At 43.1% G+C, this 26,359-nt stretch overlaps 2 protein-coding genes across 2 annotated transcripts; one reads left to right on the plus strand and one right to left on the minus strand.

The window, feature by feature from the left end:
* Positions 1-5,303: 5,303 nt before the first annotated feature.
* On the plus strand, positions 5,304-10,647 carry TRIM14 (tripartite motif containing 14). The gene is given in 9 exon segments (XM_062599590.1): positions 5,304-5,398; positions 6,188-6,330; positions 6,333-6,424; positions 7,432-7,539; positions 7,542-7,617; positions 8,856-8,954; positions 10,126-10,377; positions 10,380-10,607; positions 10,610-10,647. Coding segments are annotated over 9 exon segments (1,131 nt in total).
* Positions 10,648-11,824: 1,177 nt separating this feature from the next.
* Positions 11,825-20,232, minus strand: NANS (N-acetylneuraminate synthase). Its single transcript, XM_062599428.1, has 6 exons — positions 20,047-20,232; positions 19,048-19,263; positions 15,784-15,883; positions 15,380-15,534; positions 14,095-14,361; positions 11,825-13,461 (listed from the first exon to the last, which is right to left on the minus strand). Exons 1-6 carry the CDS (start codon positions 20,176-20,178, stop codon positions 13,252-13,254), a joined length of 1,080 nt encoding a protein of 359 aa, XP_062455412.1. The 5' UTR covers positions 20,179-20,232; the 3' UTR covers positions 11,825-13,251.
* Between the last annotated feature and the right edge of the window lie 6,127 nt (positions 20,233-26,359).

Below are 26,359 nucleotides of genomic sequence, written 5' to 3' on the forward strand. Positions count from 1 at the left end.
GCTCTTCTGACTACAGAGCGGCTGTGCTCGTCAAGAGTTAAGGTTTGTAAACACTACACTAAAAAGTAAAGTACCAGGGTGAAAGTACCTTTGTGCATTTAGTGTATGGTATCAGCACCTGACAGTCCACTTGTGATTACACAGACATTTCGGTCTTACTGTAACTCTCTTCTCCAAAGGAAACAATCAAAAATGCCAAAGGCCCCCACAGGGCTCTTTCTAAGTTCAATAATTTTGACAATAGCATCTGCAAAATCACTTGTGAAATAAGAAATAACGCCCCAAGTACTAATTAGGCTGCAAATTCCAGCTCTTGCAGATCATAAGCGTTGCCTGAAGTTCTTGCAGCCAAACCGATGAGATGTTGTTTGGACAAGTTGGCAGCAAGGCTGTGACTCTTCACTTGACTCCTGCTGAGGCTCCGGGACTGCTGTAGGGCTCCTGCTAAAGCCCAGTACTGGGGAGCGGCACCAGCAGTTGAGAGTGTGAGGCTAAAGCCAGAACAACACCTATGGCAGATACTCGAGGACAATAAGAAAAACGTCTCCTACCTTTGCAGTTTATAAGTAACTTGAGTGCTACTAGTTGGTAAGACTGAAACGCTTGAGAAGAGCAAGCTCTTGCCCAATACCTGAAACAACCCAAGAGCTCTTGCAGAGCTGTAAGCACCTTGGCCAGGGCCAGGGCAGGATGCGGCTGGGCACGAGGAGACGTTGCCAGTCAGGGCACCACTTCCTGCTGCTGCTGTGGCCACTCAGCCTCAGTTCTCGTGCTCACGGTGCAGCGAGCCCTAGCCCCAGCCCTGACCCCATCCACGGCCCCTGGGCCGTTGGCAGGGGCCCACAGGTGTGGTGAGTGTGCTGGGTAGCCACTGAAGCTGTGCCCAGCACTGGGCTCCCGTTGTGGGCATCATGCCCGCCTCCTGCACTGTGTCACGTGTGACAAGCAGGTGAGGTGCTACTAAGCTATGAAAATGATGAGGGAACTGGAGCAGCTCTCATGTGAGGAAAAGCTGGGAGAGCAGGGCCTCTTCAGCCTGGAGAAGAGAAGGCTGACAGGGGGATCTTATCAATGTGTGTAAGCATCTGAAGGGAGGGTGTCAAGAGGATGAAGTCTGGCTCTTATTAGTGGTGCCCAGCAGTAGGGCAAGAGGCAATGGGCACAAACTGAAGAACAGGCAATTCTCACTGAACACGAGGAAACACTTTGTCATGAAAAATTAGGCTTGCTGGCCTCCATAACAAGGTCCGACCTTAGGTTCCCACAGAAACAGGTGTTCAAATCAAAATCTGAGTAAAATAAGATTTAGTGGCACATGTGCAGAAGTTACAGGTCAAGCTGGGAGCCTCCAAAGAGGTACTCCAAACAGAGAAATTCCTGGGCACTTATACCCTTATACTCTAAATTTCCCTGCCGCTCATGCGATGGTTTGGACCAATTTTAAAATTTAGGGCTGAGGTCTTCTCATGTTTCCTTTGGTCCCTTCATTGCTTCTAAGCACACCATAAAGAATTCCTCTCTCATCTCTGCAGCTGCAGCTTCTCTTTTTACACAATTAGGCTTCTTTATCTTTCCCACTTGAACCAGATTTGGGGCCTTCTTTCCTTAACTGGGTGAAGAGCTCACAGCTAGTGGCCCCAGGCTTCAGCAATCTTAGCTTTTAATGCTGCGAGTTATGCTAAATGTTAAATGATCAATTCTAGACAGCCTTGGTCCAGCATTCTTTAACAAACTTCTTCCAGTGACTGAGCACTGGAAAAGCTTGCCCAGAGAGCTTGTGGAGTCTCCATCCTTGGAGATACTCCAAATTCTCCCAGGCATGGTCTTGAGCAAGGTGCTCTAGACAACCCTACTTGAGCAGGGTGTTTGGATCAGATGATCTCCAGAGGTGCCTTCTGACCCCAACTGTTTAGTGAGTCCTTGCTTCCTAGGTTTTCTCCAGCCCTTGCGGCTCCCATCCCCTAGCTACTCTAGCTTGCCAAGTCTCTGAATCCCCTGTGGCCCAGCCCACATGGATCTACTACAGTCTTGTGGCTCTGGCTCTGTCACTTTGTTGCTGGGTGTCCTGTTTCCTCCATGAACTGAATACAGGCATTTTCTCAGCCCTACTCCAGCCCCTTCCCCCACCCCCCCACACTGTATGGACAGGGCACAAGGTCCTTTGCTTTGGGATACTACTGCAAGCTGGTAAAAGTGTTCCATATGTGCGCTGGGCACAGGGTTTCTTGAGTATCATGGAGTCTCATCATCCTAGTGGGCTAGGCACAAGTCTCTGGTCTGGAGTCTACTTGCATGGACAAGCATAGCATCACCTCTGTGGTGAAAGCTCTTCTTAGGCAGACTTTGCATGGGACCCCTTGTCTACTTTTAGGTTTTCTGTGATGGGTTGCATATGGCTCCTTGCGTGGTTTTTAAGTCTGTGGTTTTGATATCAGGTGTGGGTTTCACCTCCATGCCTCTATTTCCCTTTATGGATTGGGAGCAGGATCCCCTGTATGATCTGGGTCACAGTTGCTTCTCTGGTTCATGTGAACTGGACAAAAGTCCACTATCAGCATGGGATGCCCATATGGGTAAACCACATCATGCTCATCCTTGACACTGGCTATAACTCAGGTTTTCTGTACAAAGTAGATATAATGTCTGTCCAGGCCCCCACTTTGGAGCACTTGTTGCATGTCTACAGATCCAGTATAGATGTTTGCACCATTGGAAGAAGCAGTTGTCTGGACAGTTTGGCATTATGGCTTGTATTAGACAGTTGTTGCTAACTGGAAGTGTTGAGTTATCTGAACAAAACATATCTTGAATTATAATTCAAGAATCCAAGATGTGAGAACATCTCAGGGAATGTATTCAAAACCTGTTTCCTATTATGGAGATAATCAAAACCCACCTGGAACTATCCTGTCTAACATGCTTTAGATGACCCTGCTTGAGCAAGGAGACTGGACTACGTGACCTCCAGAGGTCCCTTCCAACCTCAACCATTCTGTGATTCTGTGAAGGTGAGAGTGGAGGGTTGGGTTATTATCAGGAACTGGGGAGGTTGTGGGCATAGATTACGTGCCTTTCTAGAATTTTATCTTGTTTCTGATGCGGGACTTCAGCATTTGGCTTTACTTTTACCAGAATCAGATGTTGGTAGCTGTAAGCAATTGTAAACAGCACAGTGGACAGTTAAGCGAGTTCATATTTTCCGTCTTCTGCCTCATTTTGCTGCTTTGTATGCAGCCTTGTAGAGTTTCGGTCATCAGACCAATTCTGCAAACTGCACTGTCTGGCTCTGTGTTTTGACAAGTGCTTCATAAATCGTTATGGGTTTTACAGACAGCATACTATCACTGCACAAGGACAAGGTATCCTATGAATAGGAGAAAGATTATCGAGTCACCCTCCCTACTCTGTTTTACGGAGAGCACACTTAGTAGTCTAAACAAAGGTACAAGGGAGAGGTACAAGGGTACACTGGCTTTCCCATGCTGACTGAGCAGTGTCTCTTCATCTGAGCTTGTGCAAGAATCAGAGGAGTGTGGCTGCCTTGCAGGATCTGTTTTCCTGGCCAAACAGGAAGGACTTTTGAAAGAAATTGCAATATATACATATTTTTCTCTCTATGGATTCAGAGAGCTCCTTTTCAATCCTTTTCTGGTATTTTGGAGCTGTGCTGTTTCCCAGCTCCCAGAGATCTGGAGCAGCTGCATAGGACATGCTAAATTCCTCTGGCCTTTTACTGCACTTCATTGCTGGAGAGCTAGTACCAGGGCAAAGGACATGAGACTAGGGTTCCAGATGACAGGACTGCAGGGGAAAGACAGCAGGTATCAGAACAACTCAGAGCACTGGCATGGCCCGTTTCTGCAGGCGGTTGTGCTCTCAGTGCATGAATATAGGTCTTATACTGAGATAAGATGGTTTGAGCCAAGGTAAACCGCAGGGGGAGGCAAGTGTGGATGGCTGCCTGGGCTGGTGAATGATGTGCAGGCTGTGGGCATAGTGGAGCAGATGCTGTTGATAACGGGCCATTTGTCTTTGCGGCAGAATAGGAAGTGACCTGGACAGAAACTTGGCTCCCGAGGGAAGGTTCTGGCCCCGAGAACAGGCCTTTGCTGACATCTGCTGGCTTTGGGCGGCAGAGATTTCAGGCACAAGCTCTATAAAAATCAGTTGGGGCAAAAAATCAATTGTTCAACTGTAAGTGGAAGTCCACAGGAGGAGTAGGGACCTTTCTTCTTTTTCTACAAGAAGCAGCTGGTTTCCAGCCTTCTTCTACAGTGCTATGCTGTGCTATTTCACTCCGCACAGAGCCTTCCAGTATCTCTCCTGCTGCAGGGGTTTGGGACTCTCAGAGCAGTGCGGTCTCCAAGAACGCCCTGTCTATCTCCTGTTCACTTTCTCGGGCGCTTCACGGTCTGCTGACTTCATCCTGCAACTCCATGACTTGACGACACAGATCATCAATAGCACCGCACATCTTGCAGGTGGACAATCTATCCAGGCCTTCTGAGGAGGCCCCAAGCACTCCCTGCAGCCTGAGACCTGTAGAGCAGCATCTGCTGTCAAAGGCTCTGTCCGGGTTGAAGCTTCTGACACAGCTGATGGAGCAATTCCAACAGGTACGGGTGGCTGTGCTTTGTGGTGAGTTATAACCATGCTTGTGAAAGTGGGCACTACTAAGACTGGAAAAAAAGAATGTCCTCTTGCACCTTACTGTGCTCCTGCTGTGCAAACTGCTGCGTCTGTTCGCTGCCTCTGGGAGCTGTGCTCCAGGTCTGGCTCTTACACAGACCTCTCCCTAGTACTGACTCTAGTACTGTTGTTGCATGCGCTCACACTACAGCATCGTTGTAATGATAATGGGATATTTCTAACTGCTCTTGCATATGTTGGAAAGCATCCTGTACATTTACCAGATTTTGGCTCTGGATAGAGCTGCCGCTGAATGAAAGAGCTTGATTCATAGCGTTTCCTCAGCTGCTAAATATCTGAGCATGCAATGTTAATCTTAAATATGCTATGCCATAGATTTCAAGGTGAAAATGTTTTTTCCCAGTAGTTTGCTTGTTCTTTTTTAAGGTGGCACTCATTTGTCCAGCCTTATGAATCTCACCAGTGTAACCACAGGGCGGGAGGTGAAATGATCAGATCCTTATATCTAATCACCATTATCCTTATTACAAAGCCTGATAACTGAGTGCTTCAGTAACATAACTCCCTACTAGAGAAGGAAGATGGATTTCTGGTGTTTTACAGATGTTGTTAGAAAACAGTTTTCTATTTCTTTTCTTACTGTACAGAAAGTCATGGAATTGTGCTTGAAGGACTTACAAGAGAGAAAGAAGCAGGAAATGGATAATAGAAGGGCTGCAGAGCAAGATGCTATTGATCTGAAGGCAAAGTATATTTTGCTTCTCTATTAGGCAGTCATTTTCCAAGGAGAGACGTTTTACTACATCTGTATTTATTCAAAGACTAAGTCAGCTATTGCTTCCCAGGAGAAAAGTGTATCCATTCTAACATACTAACGTCAAATGGAGAGAGCAGGGAAGGAGTCTCCAAAGGCTTGGTCTGCCTCTCCAGATCAGACAAATATCTCTGGGAGAACTAGGTTGAAATTTTTGTGCAGAGGACAGTCAGTGTCCCCACCAAGGTATGTCATTCTGGCTTCACTGATGTAAATGGAGATATACTGCATACAGAATGCAAAATGGCTTTTGCTCCAGGGGCATCTTGGAGCATTTATGTTATGGAAATGTCAGTAAGCGCTGGGGAAAGCTCTGAATACCTTTGTGACTTTGCAGTTTGATGGCACTTCCTTGTGGACATTTTCTCTTCCACATCTTCCTGACCCTAACTTGTTTGGAAACAGGGCAGAGAGAGTGTTGCTACCTAAGGATCAAGTCTGTTCCTTGTAGAGGTAAATATCTGTTATAGTCCAGGTGAAAACGGATTTCTTTCTGCATTACTCAGCATCTTGAAATCTGCCTTTAGGCATTTCCATACACGGCATTAGCAGGAAAATCCTGGCTGCATCTACCCTTAACTGGGTAAAAAACAGCAGATTAGTAAATTTCAACAAGACTGTATCACTGAAAGCCTGGGAGTAAGCTGCCTGAAATCCCTACGGTCTGGTGTTGGTGGCAGCACTTTTCTGCCATTATGCCATATTGCCATATGTGCCATAATGTGCCATTATGAACAAAAGGCAGCTGTCAGACAAGGTGACGTAACTCCAGTTATTGCTTTTGGAAGAGGAGAGTCTGGCAAAAAGCTTCGTTGGTGGAAAGACTGAGTGTGCGCATGAAGCACTTGAACAGCAGATGAAGCCTTGTCAGGAAAGTTTGGAGCCCTGGAGACTTTCTCATACCAGATCAGACAAATACACCAGCAGAGTGAGCCCATCAGTTACTGCAGGTGGTATTTTGTGATGTCTTTCTGCATTTATCCTCACAGCCCTTAGTAAACTCCTCTGGTGATCCTGTGTGACTAGCTTCTGTAGATTCATTTGTAAGCAGCCTCTTTTCTTTTTTTTTTTTTTTTTTTTTTTCCTTTTTTTTTTTCATTTATATTGATGTTTTGGTGAACCATCTTGGTTCCTGATTTTTCAATTGTTATGTGTTCATGTTTGTGGCACTACTGTCAGGTCCATTTGAGATCTGTGTTAATTTTTACCGTAGATGAAACAGAGAGTTATGCCTGTCTCTTCAACTTGAAGTCAAATGCTACATCTTTCCTTGGGCACTGCAGAACGGAAGTCTGTCAAAAGGCAGTCGTTACTGGGAACCTTAGGATAAAATTGTCACCTTCACTTCCCCTAGAAAGCATCTGTTGCCACGTGCCTATGCCCTGACATAAGCCAAAGGATGCCATTCTCATGGAAAGATTCGTGATGTGTATCTGTATCTTTGTTACACTACTCGGCATGCTGAGGAGTTCATAGTGTTGTTTATAATATTGCCCTGACCATCTCCTAGCTAGTTACAATAGCAACTGGGTTCCATATTTGAAACTGTTCTTCATGATTTTAGAGGGCTTCTCTGCAGAGCAGATTGGGTTTCATTTTTCTGTATTGCTTTTAAAACTTAGTGATTTACTTTTTCCCATCGTTGAGATTTCCCACAGGGTCATAAGCCAATTCAGACTTGTTCCCATCTTAGTACGTCTTGGAGGGCCCTGTTGTACCACCACTAGCTGGATTCTCCTTCTCTTGGGCAGCACCTTGTTCCAGTGTCAGGAGGATGCTTAACGGGCCATTAAGCAAGCTGAGCACAGCGAGACTTGAAAATCTTGAAAAGACTTCTTTGTAATGGCCCATATGTTTAGCTCCAGGAGGAGCTGTGCATGTTTTCTAGTGTGCGGAAACTGGAAGGGAAAAGCCTGGACTCACAACACTATCTTTACTACTAGGAGAGTTGGGTCTTCTTCCTCCAGGACTGCACTGAAATCAAAAAGGCAATGCAGGAGTATGGGAGTGTAGTAGAATGGTGGCATCCAGCATCACTGTCATTTGAGCACATCATCAACCATTGTAAGCATCTCAAGTACTTCTCAAGCTTGAAGTATCTCAAGCTCTTCAGTCCATTCTACAGAAACCACTAGAAGTTCAACTTAAAAAAGGTACTCTGTGAGAGTATTAAGAATTTTGCATTCTCCTGCTCTCTTTTTGTATGGTCTGTAAATAAGAATAGTATCTTTTAGTAGCCCAAACGAGAGCAGAAGGAAAAAGAGCAGTTTTCCAGGCAGGGGCAGGTTCTCTGACAGTACTGATGTATAACCATGATGATTCAGAACACATGAAGTTTTTCTTCCAACTCTGAAAAAGGGCTTTTCTGCTTTAAAGTTTGCCCAGTGCTTTTTTTTCCCCGGTTGTTTCAATATAGGTTGCATCTTCCTGCAGAGCTTACTTTGTTTGTATCATTAGACCATCACAGCTATACAACATAGCTGTTCTGCTCTTTCAGTCACTGTCAGATGTATGTATTCTGTCAAGCCATCTGGCAGGTATGTAGCATCAGGTACCTGTAAAATGTGAAAGCTCATTGTCATTGTTGCGCCTGATAATGTCTTTGTTTCAGGTAGTCTGATAAACCTCTTTTGGTTCTGGTACTTTAAAGGTGAGTTAACATGTTTTCCTTAGAGGTCCTTTTCTCTTCGAACTGCTATTTTGTCCTTAAGTGACCTTAAGGGTCTCATAATGGCCCAGAGCCATAAAGCCAGTCATGGAGAAATGCTGCTGCTTGATAAGCTGCAGCTGAATATGACAACACTGCCCATCCTGTTTCACCCATCTTCCTTTTACTGTTCCCTGCTCTGAGAGTTGTCATCAAGACAGTACAGCAGAATGCAGGGGGGAAGTCTTGAGACCAGACCCGGAAGGTCTGGATAAGCAAGATAAGTAAAGCGCTGCTAGAGAGTGCCAGGCAAAAGCTTTGTAACCAGTGTGTCTGCAGTTATCTGCAACTGCCTGACTCTTCTCTGAAGTGGGGGGTACTTCTTGGGGAAATGGGAGGTGCTTACTTGCCACCTCATATGTGCTGGGTTGTGTAGAGACCAGCAACATTGTCAGCCCTCATCTTCATGCTGTCCAAAGAGCATAAGGTATAAAGTATATGAACTGAGTATGCTGAGACCCCCCGTATAGGTTAAGAGTTTGTGCATCAGGCTGGAAAAACAGGGTGATTATACGACCTTCTTAGGCCGTGGGTGGAATTGACAGGGAAGAGGAAAAAAAACAAACAAATACTCCATCCTACAAAATCCCCCAAGGTGTCATATTTTTAAACTCTGCTGTAACAGTAGAGATGTGTTCTTCCTCTGTGGACTTGCCTAAACTGCCTCTCTTCATCTCTGAACAGACATCTGCAGTAGTCTTAACGGTACTGCCAAGCAGAAGCCTGGAACAGTGTCGAAAACCATGTCTTTGGCTGATTGGTTGCTGCTACTGAAGTATAAGTGTGCTTGAACAAAAGATTTACAGCACTTTTAATGCTTATCACCCCATTCATTCAGGCCGTGAATGAATGTGTGCCGCCCTTATCTTAAAAGGGTTCTGATGTTCACATGGTTTGGGAGCAATGAGTGCTTACGCCTGCCAGAATATTACTACCCTTTTCTGTATCTCAGCTGAGGAAAGAAATTTTAGTTGTTGTGTGTTAAATCTTGATCCTTTGTTTTTATTCCTAACTGCAAGTGTGTCAATCAGTTAGTAACTTAAAGATCTATTTTCGTCATCATCATGATCTTTATTTAATTAAATCCATCACCTAATCTAACCACAGGTCAATCCACAGGTGGTCTTCTCCGGTGTACGTGGGAAGGATGTACAGTGAATTGTTTCACGTGTCTGACAGAAAGCTGGCAAACATTTAATTTGGCCTATAGCAGATGAGCATTACGGCTGTTACTAATCTCAAACCTGTACCATTCTCTGTTAAGAGATGGTAGCAGAACAGCCTGTTTTAAGAGGAGGTCTTCTTTCTAACTTGGATCCTGCCCAGACAGGATTGGGCCCTTGACTTCTAGCTGGTCTTCAGTAGTGAGGGCAATGAGCAGTACCACTGCAGGTAGAGTGGGTTACATGCTGTTGCTGCCTCCATCAGTTGGCATATTCTGAAAAGTATTTTCCAGAGTTACTACTCCTTACTTCTGTGTCTCTCGAGGTTAGTCCTTAAATCCCAGCACAGTGACCTTTTCAACCCAAAGAGGTATCTCAGTTGGACTTGAGCAATAGTTGTTGCACCTTGTAAATGCAACAGGTATTAAGAAATCAGGAATGCAACAAGTAAAGCCTGTTTTCTTGAATGTAATGTCATGGATTTTTTTCCACTTGCATCATTTTTGTGCTGCAGGGTCAGGATTCAGTCCGTCACTTTGTACCCAACACTTGATCTTGTTAAGGCCCTGAAACCGCGAACCTATTGTTAAGAGAACACAAAAGCTTTACAGCTTTAAAGCATGGGTGTATACAGATAGTACAATATTTTCCAGTAAAAATTTCTTTTCCTAACAACACCACTGTTTCCAAGAAACTGCCAATCATGAGCTCATTTGTAGGCCTTGTAAGACTTGGGATTCTTTTAAAAGTTAGACAATAAATGTACTAAGTGTTTACAGTTTTGACTGCAGATGTAAGATCTCTAACATGGGAATATGACAGCCTTCATCCAAGGTTGAAGTTGTCTGATTACTGTCTTGTAGTAAGCCATACATGGAAGAGGATATTTTACCCATGGGGTCTCCAAAGATTTGATAAATTATGGTAAGTGCTAAGCAGAGATATATTCTTCTCTGGGAACTGTTACTGGGAAGTCGACCTACTTCATGCTGGAGCAGGACAGTGTATTGGTGCAGCCTACTCTTCCACTGGCAGGAAAGGAGACTCTGTTGACTTGGCTAGAATAGAGCATGCTGGTGCATTGAAAGATTTGATACTGAACACTGGGCATTTCACAACAGGGAGAGGATTCCCACTGTGACAGATGATCCTGATGGACCGACATTTCTTCTGGATTATGAAGCAGGAATACTTTTGTTCTACAATGTGACTGATAGCATGGCTCATCTGCACACCTGCTGCAAGTTCACAGAGCCAGTTTACCCAGCGTTAAGGCCCTAGAAGGGTCCACTGGAACATGCAAACTGACTTAAGGAATGAAGCCTGCCTCTGCATGGTTTTTCTATGAAATCTACTGCAGCAATGATCTATACAAATTAACGTCTATCACAACAGACCTGTCTGTGATGTTTTTAAAACATAACAGGAGTATTTATGTCCAGCTCAGGACTGGTCAACTTCCAAAACAGAATCTCAGATAGCTACTTGTGTAATGCCTCATCTTCATCAAACCACATACTATAGCAAGTGCAATTAGAGAAAATCAACTGTAATTTTTAATGTATATGTACTTTCAGGGGGAAAAGGTGATCTGCCATTTATGTCAAAGTCATTTATGTCAACTGCTATACATTGTATTTTTTTATATTCAATTCTGACTTTCAGACAGAAAATGTTTGGTAGGCATTTGAAAGCATGAGACAACTTGGATTTGAAGTGTGAAATAGCTATCCTTTCTACTAATTCTCTTTTGTATCTGGATGGAGAGGCTGCAATCATGTCAAGTTTGTATATTGCATAATCTTAGCTTTAAGAAGGTCAGAGTTTGATAAATGAAGCAGTTCACACTGAACTGTAATCTCTGGGAAAATCAAAGAGAGGCATTAACTATTAGAGAGGTCCCTCTAACTAGGCCTGAGGGCCTAGGAGCTTCTGCAGCCACACTTTAACAAGCCTTAGCTGATCTAATGTTTGACAGAGTCTGGATTGGGCTTCTTGATGGCCTTATTCTTCCTCCACAGAGTGATGGTGGTAAAAACAGTTGTATACTACCATCCCCTAGAAGTTGCAAGGCCTGGAGGTTTGTCACCACACATGCAATACACACACTAGATCAGTAGGGCAGTTGTTTTAAGTGATTATTTTTGTTTCCTATTTCCGAAGAGCCTGACTGTTGCTGGGTAAAAGTATACACACAGAAAATTAGCAGAAATTGCTTGCAAGGACTGTTCTTCACCTGATGCTTCTGTATTTTAGCACTGCTGCATAAAGACGCTGCTTTACTCTTTTTTTCCAACATATACTAAAGTTCAGGAAGTTTTTGGAGCCTACGTTTACAGCAGTCTCTAGTACCAGCATCACTGCAGCAAACCACTGTGACTTAAAGCAGGCCAGGGAATTCTAGGGGATTCTAAGACTAAAAACCCAGAATCATCTCTACTACTGGCAAATGCATGGCCACACCACTAGCTGAAACGTAAAAACAACAGCTTATTTTATAAGCTTGCTTTATTTTTTTTTAAGTTTGCAATTAAAGAAAAAAATCAATTGAGTAGTTTCTTAATATAAGGCAAGTATATTGCATCAATCAAAGCTTACAGACTGTCACAAGCACATGATTCACTCAAGGAATCTCTTCTTCCCACATCAAAGATAGGACTAGTCTCCTCAGAATTACAGAAGTGTAAACATTTTGAAAGAAACAGCAAGTAACCCATAACTTAAAAACATCACTGCTACATTCAAAATACCAAGTCATGACCAAGAGATAGCGAGGTCCAAATAACCATCACCTGTAAAATAATTCTGATACAGACAAATGAAGATACATTATAGCAAAGTTGTTCTGTGTTAACAAGCCTGAGGGATGCAGCTGCTGTTTCTGCATACGTTTCATCACGGTTTGCAGCTGCTGCCATCTGGGTCTTTCATGGACAAAAAGAAGAGCAGTAGGCTGATGAGGAATGGGATTGCATTTCTTGCTTGAAAGGCAAGAACCTGTGATGCAAAAGCAGAGGACACAGAGGACCACAGACCACCATGCACAATGATGAAGCATAATGACGGCATCTAGTACAGTCGCGAGCCTTGACTATTTCAAAGACCAGTGTAAAAAACAAAGCAAAAAAAACAGTGTTTTCACTTGATGGTCTAAGAAGGATGCTACTCAATCCTGACCAGAATTTGCCTTCCTAGCTGAAATCTCCTAACTTCAGTAAACAGGCTGGCAATACAAACAGAGGTACCCCAAGCCATTGCAGAATTCACTAAGGTTCCAGGCTTCAGGTAGCTCACAATGGGTTCCAGTCTTCTCAGGGAGGCTAAGTTTTCCCAGAGTTCATTACATGAACAGATATCTCCCTTTCTCTGTACAGTCTCACTTTCCATTTGTATACCTCAACACCTCAAGCTGGTTCCAACCCAGTTCTTGAGACTTTCTAGCCAACTGAGAAATCCATTAGGTTGCATGGGTGATGTTTTCTTCTTAGTTTATACAGCCTTTCACTTTTCTCCATTTAACTCCAGCTAGCTGTTGTTAGAGGGGTGAGAGAAATGGCAGGAGAGCTGGCCGCCAAAAGATAAAGCATTAGAACAGTGTAGACAAATTATAAGCATCTAGCATAATCTTACCAGAAAAGGGAAGCTGGAAGCAGCAGACCTTGGTCTCAGATTTGGCAAACTTCCAAATAAAACTAGTTTAGGCGGAATGGAAAAGGAGAAGTATGGCATGCTATACCGTTTCCAATAAAACTGCCTTTCGTAATTGAAATCCATTTGCGGCGAACACTTTCCGCTAACAAGAACCTAAACATTCTAGTCTATTTCAATTCTCATGATTCTCCTTCTCTTCTAATCTACCATGCTGCTACACCTAAATATGCAGTGTAGTAGTGCAACACCAACTTGAATGCTTTGGTTTAGTACTTCACTTTTTTTACGTGATTTTCCATTGCCTGCTCCGTGATAGTTTCATCTTCTTCAATATTTATTTTAACCTTCTGGCCCACCAGATCAAAGATAGCTTCTGGGGGAAATCCTTTAGGCTCTCCCACCTTCACTGTCAGCATATCAAGTGTCAGTACTGTTCCTTCAGGAATTGTCACTTTTGCCACAACAGACTTTCCCAGCTATAAGGGAGAAATTAAAAAAGATTTAAGTCAAATATGGTTCTATTCAGAAAATACCAAAACAGGATAAATATTTCTACAGTTACTTGGAAGGGGTTGTGTGCAACTGCCCTCCCCGTTAACTCCTTCTAAAGTCAAATGAAGGGTATGTTAGTATGGCAGCCTTCACGGTAACAAGGCTGCTGGGAACATGCAAATCTTTTCTGAAATATACATAATGGCTTACTGGAATTTCTCAAAATCAGAATGGAGAGAATCTGTTAAAAATTCAAGACTGTAAAGCTTAGCGTAAAATCAGCTTGCATACAATCACAGACACCTATTATGAACTTAGTTAACCACAGAGAACTCCACTACATTCAAAATTGGCTTTGAAATAAAATAGCTACTGGCTGCCAGAATTAAAAGATTATAGGAATTGACACGTCCACACTAAAGCTACAATGTGCTAAGCATTAATGCTGTGTGTGCTGCTATTTAGTAATAGAAGTTTTTCAGTGCTGAGGAAGAAAAATTGCTGCAATAGAAGTGAGATTCAGAGACTGTAAACTATTAGCAAGCTACTTTTCTAAATACAGGGCCATTAGCTGTCAGTCTAGATGTCAGCTACAAATGAATCAAAAGCAAAGTTACCTTTTCATTACAAGCCACTTCACAGGGCAAGAGCTGCTTGACTGGAGAACCCATTGCCTTTTCCACAGTACGGATGGCTTTCACCAACTCTGCAAGTTCATTTGGTTCCAGGGATGCTTGGTGGTCACTTCCTTTCCACGTTTTGTCCAGAGTCACATGGCGTTCAACTACTTTAGCGCCCATAGCAACAGCAGCCACTGAAATGGCTATGCCAGTTTCATGTCCCGAATAGCCAATGGGGATATCAGGAAAAGCTGACTGATATGCCTTGAATGATGATAGAGTTGGTCTGAATTACCAAGGTAGCAATTTCAAAGACAGAGCAAACTTAACAGTGATAACTGCAATAAAAACATGGACAGTTACAGTGCCACAGAACAAGCAGTCAGTTATCCTGAAAACACATTTTTTTTTTTTAAATGTTGAACAAGTTATGCTGCATTACTGACCATTTTGTTTTAAGGAACTCACTGGGATAATCAATGCTGACAAGGAAGAACAGATGCATTCTATTCTACAATTTTTTTAATGCTTTTCCTTTTAATTTAGTTGTACTCTTCAAGCTCTTAAAAGTGCACATCACTGTAAGTTACACCAATAGAACAGCACTTTATTTGCATCCAGGAACCAAGGGAGTGGTTCAACTTAATGTGCATCCAAAGCAGGTTCCCTACCCCCATACTTCAAATATGAAGTAGCATGGCTGGGGACAGCTTTCCAACCCTACAAGCAATTAAATATAGCCATGTCCAGTTCTACTTAGAGTAACAGATCCTTGTACATACAGCTAGGCAAGTGCTTGAGCACTGGCCAAATTGGGAAAATATTTACTCTTCTTGCATCGGTATCAGGAATATCCAAGTAATATTTTTAGCACAGGGAACTATCATGGCCTTTTACACTGCTCTCATATTCACATGAAATCTTTTCAATGAATGCTTCTGACTTAGCCCCCTATATAGAATCACACACTAGATTCCACACACTTTATTAGTGGTGATTTCTTTACTTTTTTTTGCACTACAGAAGACAAGAAAAGATTTCAGCCTACACCTCGCATCTTCCATTTAACTGTGAACGCCTCAACAATATCTGAGCTCATCATATACTCCTCAAAGTTGAGTTCTGCTGTAAGAGGATGCTTGTATGAGTTACGGGTACATGATGCATTTTCTAACTATTCAGAAGCAAATTCCAGCATGAGTAAGATCCACAAATATACCTCAAAGAAATGCTGAAGTCTTTAAGTACTCTACCCACAGCACACACTGGGTTATTCACTAACCGTTATAACACGAAGATTGACATCCTCTGGCTGAAGCGGGTATGCACTGGTGCACTGCAGGAAGCAGAAGTTTGGATTGATGGGCTTCACAATCTGATAAACCTGATGCATTGTGTTCATCGACTGCATTCCGCTGGAAATCACCATTGGGCGACCTAGCCATTAAAATATATGACATTTTTGCCCCAGGTCTCAAGCTCAGGTCCATAACAAAGCAACAAAAGATAAGTATATGAATTCAATTGAATTAGCAATATAAATTGGGTGGCTCCTTTCTCCCACGTTTGAGGGTGCTTTTTTTTTTCTAAGGTATTTTAGATTTATTCCAAAATCAGGTGGGAAGATCTAAGAACTGACCCACTGGGACATAGTGATGCTCACTAGAAGTGCTCAAAGATGCTTACCTTTCTTTGCAGTCTTTTCCAAATACGGAAAATTGTTTGTATCTCCTGACCCTACTTTGAAAAATGGAACATCCAATTCATGTAGAAATTCCACAGCCATCTACAAGAAAGATAAACCATTGATTTTTAACATACCACTCCATTTTGAAGGGATTAACTAGAACCACTATCCTGGAAAAAAAAAGAAGACTGTAGAACCAAAAAGCCAAGGTTTATTAAATGTGCAAGGTCATAAATACATATCCTTTGAAATATATTGCTGTACAATCAAAGATGTAAGGTATAAAATAAACCACATGCAGATGCACCATCCCACTACAAAAAGGCCAGTCTGCTGGTTAACAGTTATGAAACTGAGCCAATCAAATTGCTACATTTTAAGATTAAGTTAAGTTAACAGTGAGACTGGATTTTTGGTCAGATGCCTTGTGACATTTCTGTAAACTGATATCTGCTTTTCTGACACCGTTATCAAAATATTCTTGACGTTATCAAAGGCAAATAGCAAGAACGCTAGTTTTTTTCTTTTTCCCTGGGGATAGAATTATTTTTGTTTATAGGTATACTTTGGAAATGATGCTGACTGGAATTAACTAAGCTGGGCTGTAGTAAGAACTTCAGTCTGCTCAGTACAATTCACCCAAGTCTCATCAAGAAGTATTAACTTTTGTTAGGACTAGATCTGGATGGATTTACACCTCCAACTCCTCAAATAATATGCAACACTTTGAGGGGTTAGTTTCCGACTTCCCTCCACATCAGCTATTCTTGAAGTGTCTTCTTTTTTTAACACCTTTCTTCTAAAAAGAGAGAAACTATCTTTTGTCACAAATTTTGCTCAGAGTTTTGATTAGGAGCCTTTTCTCAAGCTAGTGTCTTCAGTTCCCCTTCAAGCCAGCTTACAGGTACAACTTCTTACTAAAGACGAGCACCCCTGCTCCTCTAAGCTAAGAGATGGAGCTTGTAGACCATTACATTCTTGCTCAGGGTTTTCTGGCACTACCAGAGAGAGTAACTAGCTGCAGATGCAGTCAATCTTCCCTATCGTTGGCTTTCATTTTCTTACCAACGTGCTCACGACAATGACTGACTCTCTTCAGTTGCCATCAGCCAGCAATGTGCAAACTCCTGCATTTTACTACATCACTGTTTCTAGCAAAACCTAATGCTTCCCCTCTGAAGAATAAATAACAAACAGGTGTACAGAAACTCTTGTTTTCATAGTGAAACGCATGGAACTATCCCTCTACTCCCTACCTATTCTCTTTAAAAATAAGGTCAGAAATAGAAAACAAATACTATAAACTTGAAAGTTCATAGAGTCTTTTCCTTAGACATGTGTTCTGTAGTTAGCACTTAGCCAGGATGGGCATATACACCTTATTTAAAGAAAAATGATTTTGAAGATGTTAAACAGGCACCTGGAAAAGCATCAGCACCAAAAAAAGAAAGTCAAAATGGATTTACTTTTAAAAAGGATAACAGAAAATAAATACAAAATGTGACAAATAAAAATGGTCAAAGTAAAATAGACTATCCAAATATTACTTTTATTCTACCTCTGTCTAAAAATGTTTGTGTTATACTTAAGACAACTCAGAAATTATGGGTGGTTACACGGAAATGAATATTGCACCAGTATGTGGCCTTTTAGAGAAAAAGCACTGTTAAGGAGAACTCCCACTACAGGCAAGAGGCACTGAAACCCTGTCTTCTCATGTTTTGGGGAAATTACGAAATACTTATCTAATTTAATCCACCTTCAGAGTCCTCCAGCCACCAAAAAACACTTCCACTTATTTCAGCTTATTCCTGGTAGCTATTAAATTTACTTAGTGCCAGAAAACATCTAAGGTAATATCCAGCACAGTAACACATCTTCTCTCATCTAATCTTCCCATCATCATTATGATGCAGATTTAATTTCTTGTGTCTAGGATGCACAATGTATTTTATTCATTAAGATGCATGGTGCCAGATGATAAATATATCGTATTAAAAAGACATAGATCTAATCTGGGAAGTCAAATGAGATGACACAAAATGAGATATGACAGATGGACCACATATCTAATGACACTCTTCATTAAGTGGCCTTATTTCTTGAAAATTGGCAGATGTTCTCTATAGGATTCAAAGAACAGGAAATAACCTTGAGTAGTACAAAGAGAGTGGTTTCAGTGACATCCTGCTTTGTTGCCAGTACAAACTGGAACAAAGTAAATAAAGAACTTACTCGTATCTTTTATATTTACTTCACATGAGGAAAGACAAAGAATTACAGGACAGGAAATTAACCTGAGATATAAGCAACTCTCTCTATTAGTGAGGAAAGTGAGGTACTGAACAGATTGACACACTAGACAATGCCACTCTTGTCCTATCCTGGTCAAGGCTACTTGAAGAATAGTAGGGACGATGTTGTGCCTACCTTATGCAAAAATGGTTAGCTTACTTCTGGATGATCTCTTTCATTTTTGTGTTCTATTATTTCCTACACCAAACTGAAAATAATCTGTAAGCTCCAGTGTATACTGAAGCTTAACTGTTACCTAACCTTTCCTGTTTACAGATTTTAATTGTACATTGCATTTATAAATACTGAAAGTAAGATCATTTTGAGGTAGGCAATACGCAAGAGTTAAGTATTTATACATCTCTTGAGAGAACAACAGCAGATGAGCTTAGTGGCAGTTTACAGGCTGGTAGGAGACTATCCAAGAGCCCACTGACAAAACGAGGGAGATTTGGGTGGGAGATTCCCTCTGTGAGACAAATGAACAACAGAAAAACAAATACAGGCACTTCTGCTGCTTAGGAAGATCAACTGGGGTCTAGCAGACAGCAAGAAAGAAAAAAGTGAGGGAAATACTAGGGATTAAGTTGAGAAACAAATCTAGTTCAAGTACAAAGGGAAGCTTACAATGCTTAGCTAGGAGGAGCTGACATTGCTGCCAGGCAATGCTGGATTGCAATCTTGATCTAAACTCTCAAAACCTTCATGTTTAAAATTCAAGCTGAGGCCTTACCTCTAACCCTGTTATTGTGCATAATAAGAAATAGTAATAAATAGTTCAGGAAACATGACAGATCCGAAACGTTCAGGCGTTCACTCAATCATGGCAGAGACACAAGTGAATTGACAGGTTTACTCTAGTTTCTTCGTGTAGAAATTCAATGACCACGCGTATTTGGTATGGTTTTTGTTGTGAAAATTGGCACAACAGCTGGATGATGCTTGTTGTGCCGATACTGCTTACATACCTCATCCATGCCAGAAGCTGTAAAGAAAATGCCAACCTCCTCTGCATATTTCTTTAGCTCCCTATACTGGTCATGACTAAACTCCAAGTGGCGCTTGTGCTCCCCGTAGGTCTTCCCCCATGAGTGCTGAGAGATATACGGTCTCTCTAAGGCTTTCTTGTTGAATTTGTACTCCAGTTCACTCTTCTGGAACTTGGCACAGTCTGCTCCACAGTCCTGCAAAACAGACCAGCCCACTCTCAATGGGAATGCAGGTGAAATTGCACTCAGTCTAAGTCTGAAAACACAGAAGGACAGTACAACTAATACCCTCATCTGTATTATACAGTTTGCACAGGATTGTCATGCTAGTTGGTGTCAGTGCAGAGGGACAAACATCCCCGCTCCCTACCCTTGTATATCAAGTGCCGTTACGCTTACCAAGGCAGCGGTCTGCAATGAAATCAGGATGATTTACTATCAAACTGAACAGCCTCTTGAAACGCATGCCACTTTTTAAACAGCACATTTCTACACTGTTTTCAAAGCTCAGCCGTCACATGACAATGCTGCACAAAATTCTGTAGAACGAGGGAAAAGAATCTGAAATTTTCCTCCAGTGATCTGCACTGTGAAGACAGACGCTCAATGCACTATCTGGCCATTTGTATCAGATTCAAGGGTCTGAACACATGATGCCCCGATTTCTCCTTCAGGAACGAGATGCCATTTCCCAACAGCTGCACACTGAAACACCAGATTTTAAAGTGGTTTGGCTGTCTTCCTGGACGACAAAAGCATCGCTTACAAAAAGGCTAACGCAAACCAGACAAACCAGTTTCACTGCAGCAGCCCCCCCCGCCCCCCCCCCCAGGCGCCGCGCTAGTTACACCGTGACTGAGAAGCGCCACAACCCCTCAGAGACCGCGCGCTCTGCCGCGGGGAGCAGCGCGGCCGCCGCCGCCGGCCCTCGCCGCCCGCCCGCCCCGCCGCCGCCGCCGCCGGAGCCCCGCGGAGCACCTTGGCCACGCGGATCATGCGCTTGGCGATCTCCAGGTCGCCCTGGTGGTTCTGCCCGATCTCGGCGATGATGAAGCAGGGCTGGCTGCCGCCCACCCGCCGCCCGGGGCACAGCTCGAACTCCCGCGACATGATGGCGGCGCCGCAGAGCGCGACCGTTTGCGCCCGCGCCCGCGCCCGCGCCCGCGCCCCGCGGCCGCAGCTGCGCCCCCCCCACGCCCCGCCCCCAGTGACGCGGCAAGCGCGGCCAATCCGAGCGCCTGGGGGCGGGGCTGAGGGCCCCTCCGCTCCCCATTGGGCACGGCCCGCGGGGCGGGGCGGCAGCGCTTCCGCACGCGCTGTCAGCCGTGGAAGGGTGGAGACGGCGCGAAATGGCGGCGCGGCCCGAGGGGGCGGCGCGGCCCGGCCCGAGGGGGCGGCGCGGCCTGGCGGGAGCTGTGCAGACCGTTAACGAGATCGGGGTGTCAGTAAGGTGGTGTGCTGCACAGCTGTGCAGAGGATTTTCTCAGGAACCAAATACTGCTTCTTAGTCTCGCCTCCACGCCGGCTGTTTTATGCACGTTATGTGCATCTTGTGGAAATGAGAATTTACTGAAAAACGGCGTGATTTTGCATGTTTTCAAATAAGTGCCCTAGGGAAAAAAATTCAAACCAAATTGTTCGAATGGATCAGAATCTTCTAATTCTGGCTTAAAATAAGTAAGCAAAGTAAAGCTAAGACCATATGAAGATGTTCTGGGTCTAATGGAGAGGTGTAGATGAGATGAATTATCACTGTGGGAAGCTGCTGACTGGGCTGTATCAGGAGCTCAGACTACTGCTTATGCTATTTTGCTTAAGCAGTCTAAATCATTGAAAGATAGCATAGTCCCTGATTATTTTGACCCCAGTTGTTAACCACTAATGTGACCCAAGAACACTCACAGATTTTGCTGAAAGGTTTAGGCTTTTGTAATGGAAAAGTGGGCTCAGCGTTGAATTTCTGGTGATGAGAGTTACGTTAAACTTGAAAATGAGGCAGCATAAATACCAGCAAGATTTCTGTGGAGAAGCAATGGAAAACATGGGACTACAACTGTCCCAATGGTTCTGTGGCTCCAAGTTCTGATTTTGTAAAAATACAAACCCACTTTTCACCCACTAGAAAGGATTAAAAAAATGCATTTTTGTCATGTATTTTTGGAAAGCTGAATAGTTTTTGACTAGAGGAGGCTTTGTATTTGTAAATTGGAGAGTGCCCTTGCTTGCATTCCCCTTGTGTTCCTAATGATGGCAATGTACTAATTTTGTAAGGAAATACTCTCCCAGAGCAACTGTAGCTGTGACACTGATAGACTGTCCAGTTTGGTATTTAACATTTAGATTTTCTGTAAGACTAGAGAAGTATATAATATATTTATTTGCATTTGTCCTACACAGGAGCAAAAATATACCACAAATCACAGAAGAGATTCAAGAAATGAAGGAACATAATTTTCTCCTTAAGATATTGCTTCATGGGCAAGAGCGGGAACATTAATTTAGCAAGGTTATATCTATTGGTCAAATAAGCCAGGCTAAAGTTTTCTATCTGCTCCTTGGTGGAGGAGGAGACAGTCGAGAGCTTATGGGTAAAGATCAAATGGCAGGCTAACATGGGTGACACCGTTGTGGGTGTCTACTACAGGCCACCTGACCAGGAAGAGGAAGTAGATGAAGCCTTCTACAGACAGGTGGAAGTAGCTTCATGATCACAGGCCCTGGTTGTCATGGGAGACTTCAACCACTCTAATGTCTGCTGGAAGGACAACACAGCTAGGCACAAACAGTTCAGGAGGCTCCTGCAGAGCATTGATGATAACTTTCTGACAGAGGTGGTGGAGGAGCAGATAAGGAAGGGTGTGCTGCTGGACCTTGTGCTAACCAACAAAGAACAACTGTTTTGGAGGCGTGAAGGTTGGGAGCTGCCCTAGCTGCAGAGACCAAGAGATGGTGGAGTTCAGGATCCTGCATGGAGGAAGCAAGTCAGTAAGCAGTACTGCAACCCTGGACTTCAGGAGAGCAGATTTTGGCCTCTTCAGGGAACTACTTGGAGGAACTTCATGTGTTAAGGCCCTAGAAGGAAGAAGGGTCCAGGACAGTTGGCTAGTATTCAAGCATCACTTCCTCCAAGCTCAAGAGCAGTGCATCCCAATGAGCAAGAAGTCCAGCAAAGGGGGCAGGAGACGTGCATGGATGAGCAAGGAGCTCCTGGTAAAACTCCAACAGAAAAGGAAAGTACACAGACTGTGGAAGAGGGGACAGGCTACTTGGAAGATTATAAGAATGCTGTCAGAGTATACAGAGATGCAACGAAGAAGGCTAAGGCCCATTTGGAATTAAGTCTGGCAAGAGATATCAAGGACAACAAGATGGAATTCTTCAAGTACATCAAAAGCAAGAGGAAGACTGGGGAAAGGATGGGCGCACTACTGAATGGGGCGAGGGCCCTGGTAACGAAGGATAAAGAGAAGGCAGAATTACTGAATGCCTTCTTTGCTTCAGTCTTCACTGCTAAGGGCAGCTCTTAGGAACTGCAGAGCCTGGAGACAAGGGAGAAAGTCTGGAGAAAGGGAGACTTTCATTTCAGTTGAGGAGGATAGGATTAGAGGTCTTCTGGGCAAGCCTGACATCCACAAATCCATGGGCCCAGATGGCATGCACCCACAGGTACTGAGGGAGCTGGTGGATGTTGTTGTTAGGAAGCTCTCCATCATCTTTGAAAGGTCATGGATAACTGGAGAGTTATCCATGTCCTCAGGCACTGAGGACTAGAGGATACCCGATGTCACTCCTGTCTTCAAAAAGGGCAAGAAGGAGGACCCAGGCAAGTATAGGCCAGTCAGCCTCCCCTCCATCCCTGGAAAGGTGATAGAACAGCTCATTCAGAATGTCATCTCCAAGCATGTGGAGGAAAAGAAGGTGATCAGGAGTGGTCAGCATGGATTCACCAAGGGGAAATCCTGCTTAACCAACCTGAGAGCCTTCTCTGATGGACTGACTGGCTGGGTAGAGGAGGGCAGAGCAGTGGACATTGTGTACCTTGCCTTCAGCCAGGCTTTTGACACCGTCTCCCATAACATCCTCCTAGGCAAGCTCAGGAAGTGTGGGTTAGATGAGTGAACAGTGAGGTGGCTTGAGAACTGGCTGAAAGGGACAGCTCAGAGGGTCATCATCAGTGGCGCGGAGTCTAGTTGGAGGCCTGTGGCAAGTGACGTCCCTCAGGGCTCAGTACTGGCTCCCATCCTGTTCAACTTCTTCATCAATGACCTGGATGAAGGGACAGAGTGTCTCCTCAGCAAGTCTAGTGAGGCTACCAAGGTGGGAGGAGTGGCTGACACACCTGAGGGCTGTGGTGCCATTCAGAGAGACCTGGACAGGCTGGAGAGTTGGGCAGTGAAATGCCTCTCTGAGGCCTTACCTATACACATGGTAGCACAGCATACTACCATTCACAAAACTGCTGTTGTAGTAGCATAAAGGGTTTTTCTACTGATTTGGCTATTTCCAGAGCTGAACTGTGTATGCAGTCCTATGAAGCACTGCAGTGACTGCTTGAGCAGAAAAAACAGCCTTACCTGACATGGTAATGTGCTAGACCCAGCCCAAGAAATACTCTCAATTTCAGACTAAAAATGTTCTTGATGTAGTAGTATATCATGATAGTATTCGTCAGCTCTGAGATGAGACATGAAACAGATACCACTTTTTTAAAATACACTGAGACTCGTAGATTATAGTGGGAAAAGGACACTATATATAGTCAATTTTTTGCTTTGTCCATATAAGGGCTGCAGAGCAAATACGTCTTTTTAAAGTCTAATTAGTGAATAAACTAAAGTACAATTGTGTTGCTCTTCCCACTACTCAGCAGTATCACCTCGTAAAGAAACCAGTAGATATATAAAGAGTGGAAATGTGTATATCCATATAAAAACTACCAGTGCTCTAGCAACAGTTCCATTTAGGAGCTATTTCATAGCCAGAAAAATTTCATAGTAACTTGCTGGTCATTATGTTGATTACAGTCGCATGTAAGAGGTTAGAAATACAGGCATAGTTTATTTGTGGGTACTGAACTGCAATTGTGGGAAGAGATCCAAATAGATACAGTCCCTTTTTATACCCTAAGAGTTATACTGTGCATAATGTGTAAAGCACAATGTATGTTCTGTATGCCTATGAATAGCTTATAGAGATAATAAGAAAACTAGAGGTGTCTTAAAGGAATTAGTAATATGCCTCATAAGGAGCTATAATATCTTACAAGCCACGCAATAGTCTGTTGAAATTTTGAATTGTAATGATCAATTAACTATTTCTGAAACCAACTCATGCTCATTATTGCATGTTAAGAAAAACTTCAAAGTTACCTTAACACAGAATATGTATTAAATGCTGAAAATAATTATAATAATGAAGTTTCTGTCAAAAATTAGCTGATTGAAGGAGCAGCTCATTAAGAAAGTATTTCTTAACTGGGATACTTGGAGTGGCTTCTAAAGGAAACTTCTAAAGGCATAAGGCTCGCTAAATTTTAGTTTACACTCTAATAAACTTGCTCCAGAGCAAGTTCAATCAAACAATATGGTTTGCAGCCCAAAGTCCCAAGTTGTTGCCTCAAGGTTCAGTGGGTTCTTCTTATACAAATGCTTACTGTCAGCTCTCTAGAACAGATACATACCTCTTCCCTGCAACAAAAAAAAGATGCCTCCAGAATACAGATAATTAACTCCTGCAATAATTTTTGGATGGCAGAATACTTCTTTGCTTATTATGGTCTAAAATGACAAAAGAACAGAACCTTGTGGTTTTCTTTATCCTGTATTAAAGCAGTACAAATGAAGGTAAGAGAATATGCAGATATAATTCTACTGTAAAGCACAAAAGCAAGAAATACTAAAATTACAGGAAGTTCAGGGCAGTGAGAGAACTGTTCCAACTTAGACAGTTTTATACTGCCAACTGTTAAAAATAGTTGGCCTTCATGCTGTCACTTTAATGCACACAGCAAATCCCACAGAAAATCAGTAGGGTTAGGACCTCCTAAAAGATGCCAAGTATCAGGGATCTTTACTTGCATTTCTGATGACAGCATAGCAACAGCAAATGTAAAAATCATGCTTTGTGAACCTCTGTATAATATTTAAAATCCTGGTTCTTTTGGGAGTTTTGCCTTTTAGTTCAGTGGGACAACCATCTTACACTACTACATTTTGCACAGTAAGGCAAAGTGTATTTTTAAAGTGTTTAAGCCAGAGAATGGTGTACTGAATTTACATACAATATGGCCTTATTAAGGGATTAGAGAGCTTGAGAGGTGAAGTGTACATAATCTGTGCACTCATACACAGGTACACTTGTATTGCTGTACACAGTCCTGGAGACTGGCTCGTAGGACATATCCTCAAAGTGTCATGGTCCTTGAAGCATGCAGTGTGCTTGCAGCTTTGACTCAGTATGCAGCAAGACAATTCCTTGATGATCCAGTGATGGTGATTATTTCCCAGCAGTAATCTCTTTCCACTATCAAGATCTGGTCGTCTTCTAACATGTTCTTGTTTCACAACAGACTGTCAGTCTTTGGCCTCCACGCTTTGGACTATATGCTGTGCAGTGTTGACAGTGGCTAACTTCCCCAGGCCATATTAGGTGCTTTATCCTGCTGTTGAACTGCTTCCTTGTTCTCCTTGTTATGCATAAAGTAATTTTTCCCAGCTCTGAAGGTTGCACTTCTTCAATAACCAATAGCTGATCATGACCAAGATGTTTACTGTCTTGTGGCCTGTGTTTTCAGCCTTTGCCCATATTTTCAAGGTCTTTGCTATTATCCCACACTTACACTCCTCTTCATAACAAGAGACACCTGGTATCCAGCTCCAGTTCACACAGTGAATTCGCAGAAGCTGATAACAAGCCTAACAGCCTACCAGTTCTGTGGCCTTGCAAAGTTAGCAACTAGCAATGATGATAATCTTTTAACTGGGCCACTTGATAAAAGTCACTCATTCTGGTGACAGGAACAAACTGTTTTCTCTAAGTTTTATTTCAGTGTCTCACCTGCACTTAGATTCCATCCAAGCTCCGTCTAGTTAAGACTACCAGAATGCTTCCCTTTTGCTCTGTACATCTTTCTCCTGTCAGTTTTAATGCAAAGTGTATTTTGAATGAATGGATACTTGCTAGCAGTTCAGGGAACTGTAGTTTCTGGAAGCAGTAATGGATGGGCATAGCCTATTGCAAGGTTCTGCAGACTTTAAATGACTATCAGCCAGGGAGAAGTGAGACTGGCTGT

Source organism: Rhea pennata, chromosome Z (genome assembly GCF_028389875.1).
Source record: "Rhea pennata isolate bPtePen1 chromosome Z, bPtePen1.pri, whole genome shotgun sequence".
NCBI lineage: Eukaryota > Metazoa > Chordata > Aves > Rheiformes > Rheidae > Rhea > Rhea pennata.

Excerpts from the sequence above, each read along its gene's own strand:
- NANS (XM_062599428.1), bottom strand. The coding sequence starts at position 20,178 with ATGTCGCGGGAGTTCGAGCTGTGCCCCGGGCGGCGGGTGGGCGGCAGC. Across the intron at positions 19,264-20,046 it reads GCATGATCCGCGTGGCCAAG|GACTGTGGAGCAGACTGTGC; the intron begins GTGCTCCGCGGG and ends TCTGTTTTGCAG. Across the intron at positions 15,535-15,783 it reads GGAAAAGACTGCAAAGAAAG|GTCGCCCAATGGTGATTTCC; the intron begins GTAAGCATCTTT and ends TTTAATGGCTAG.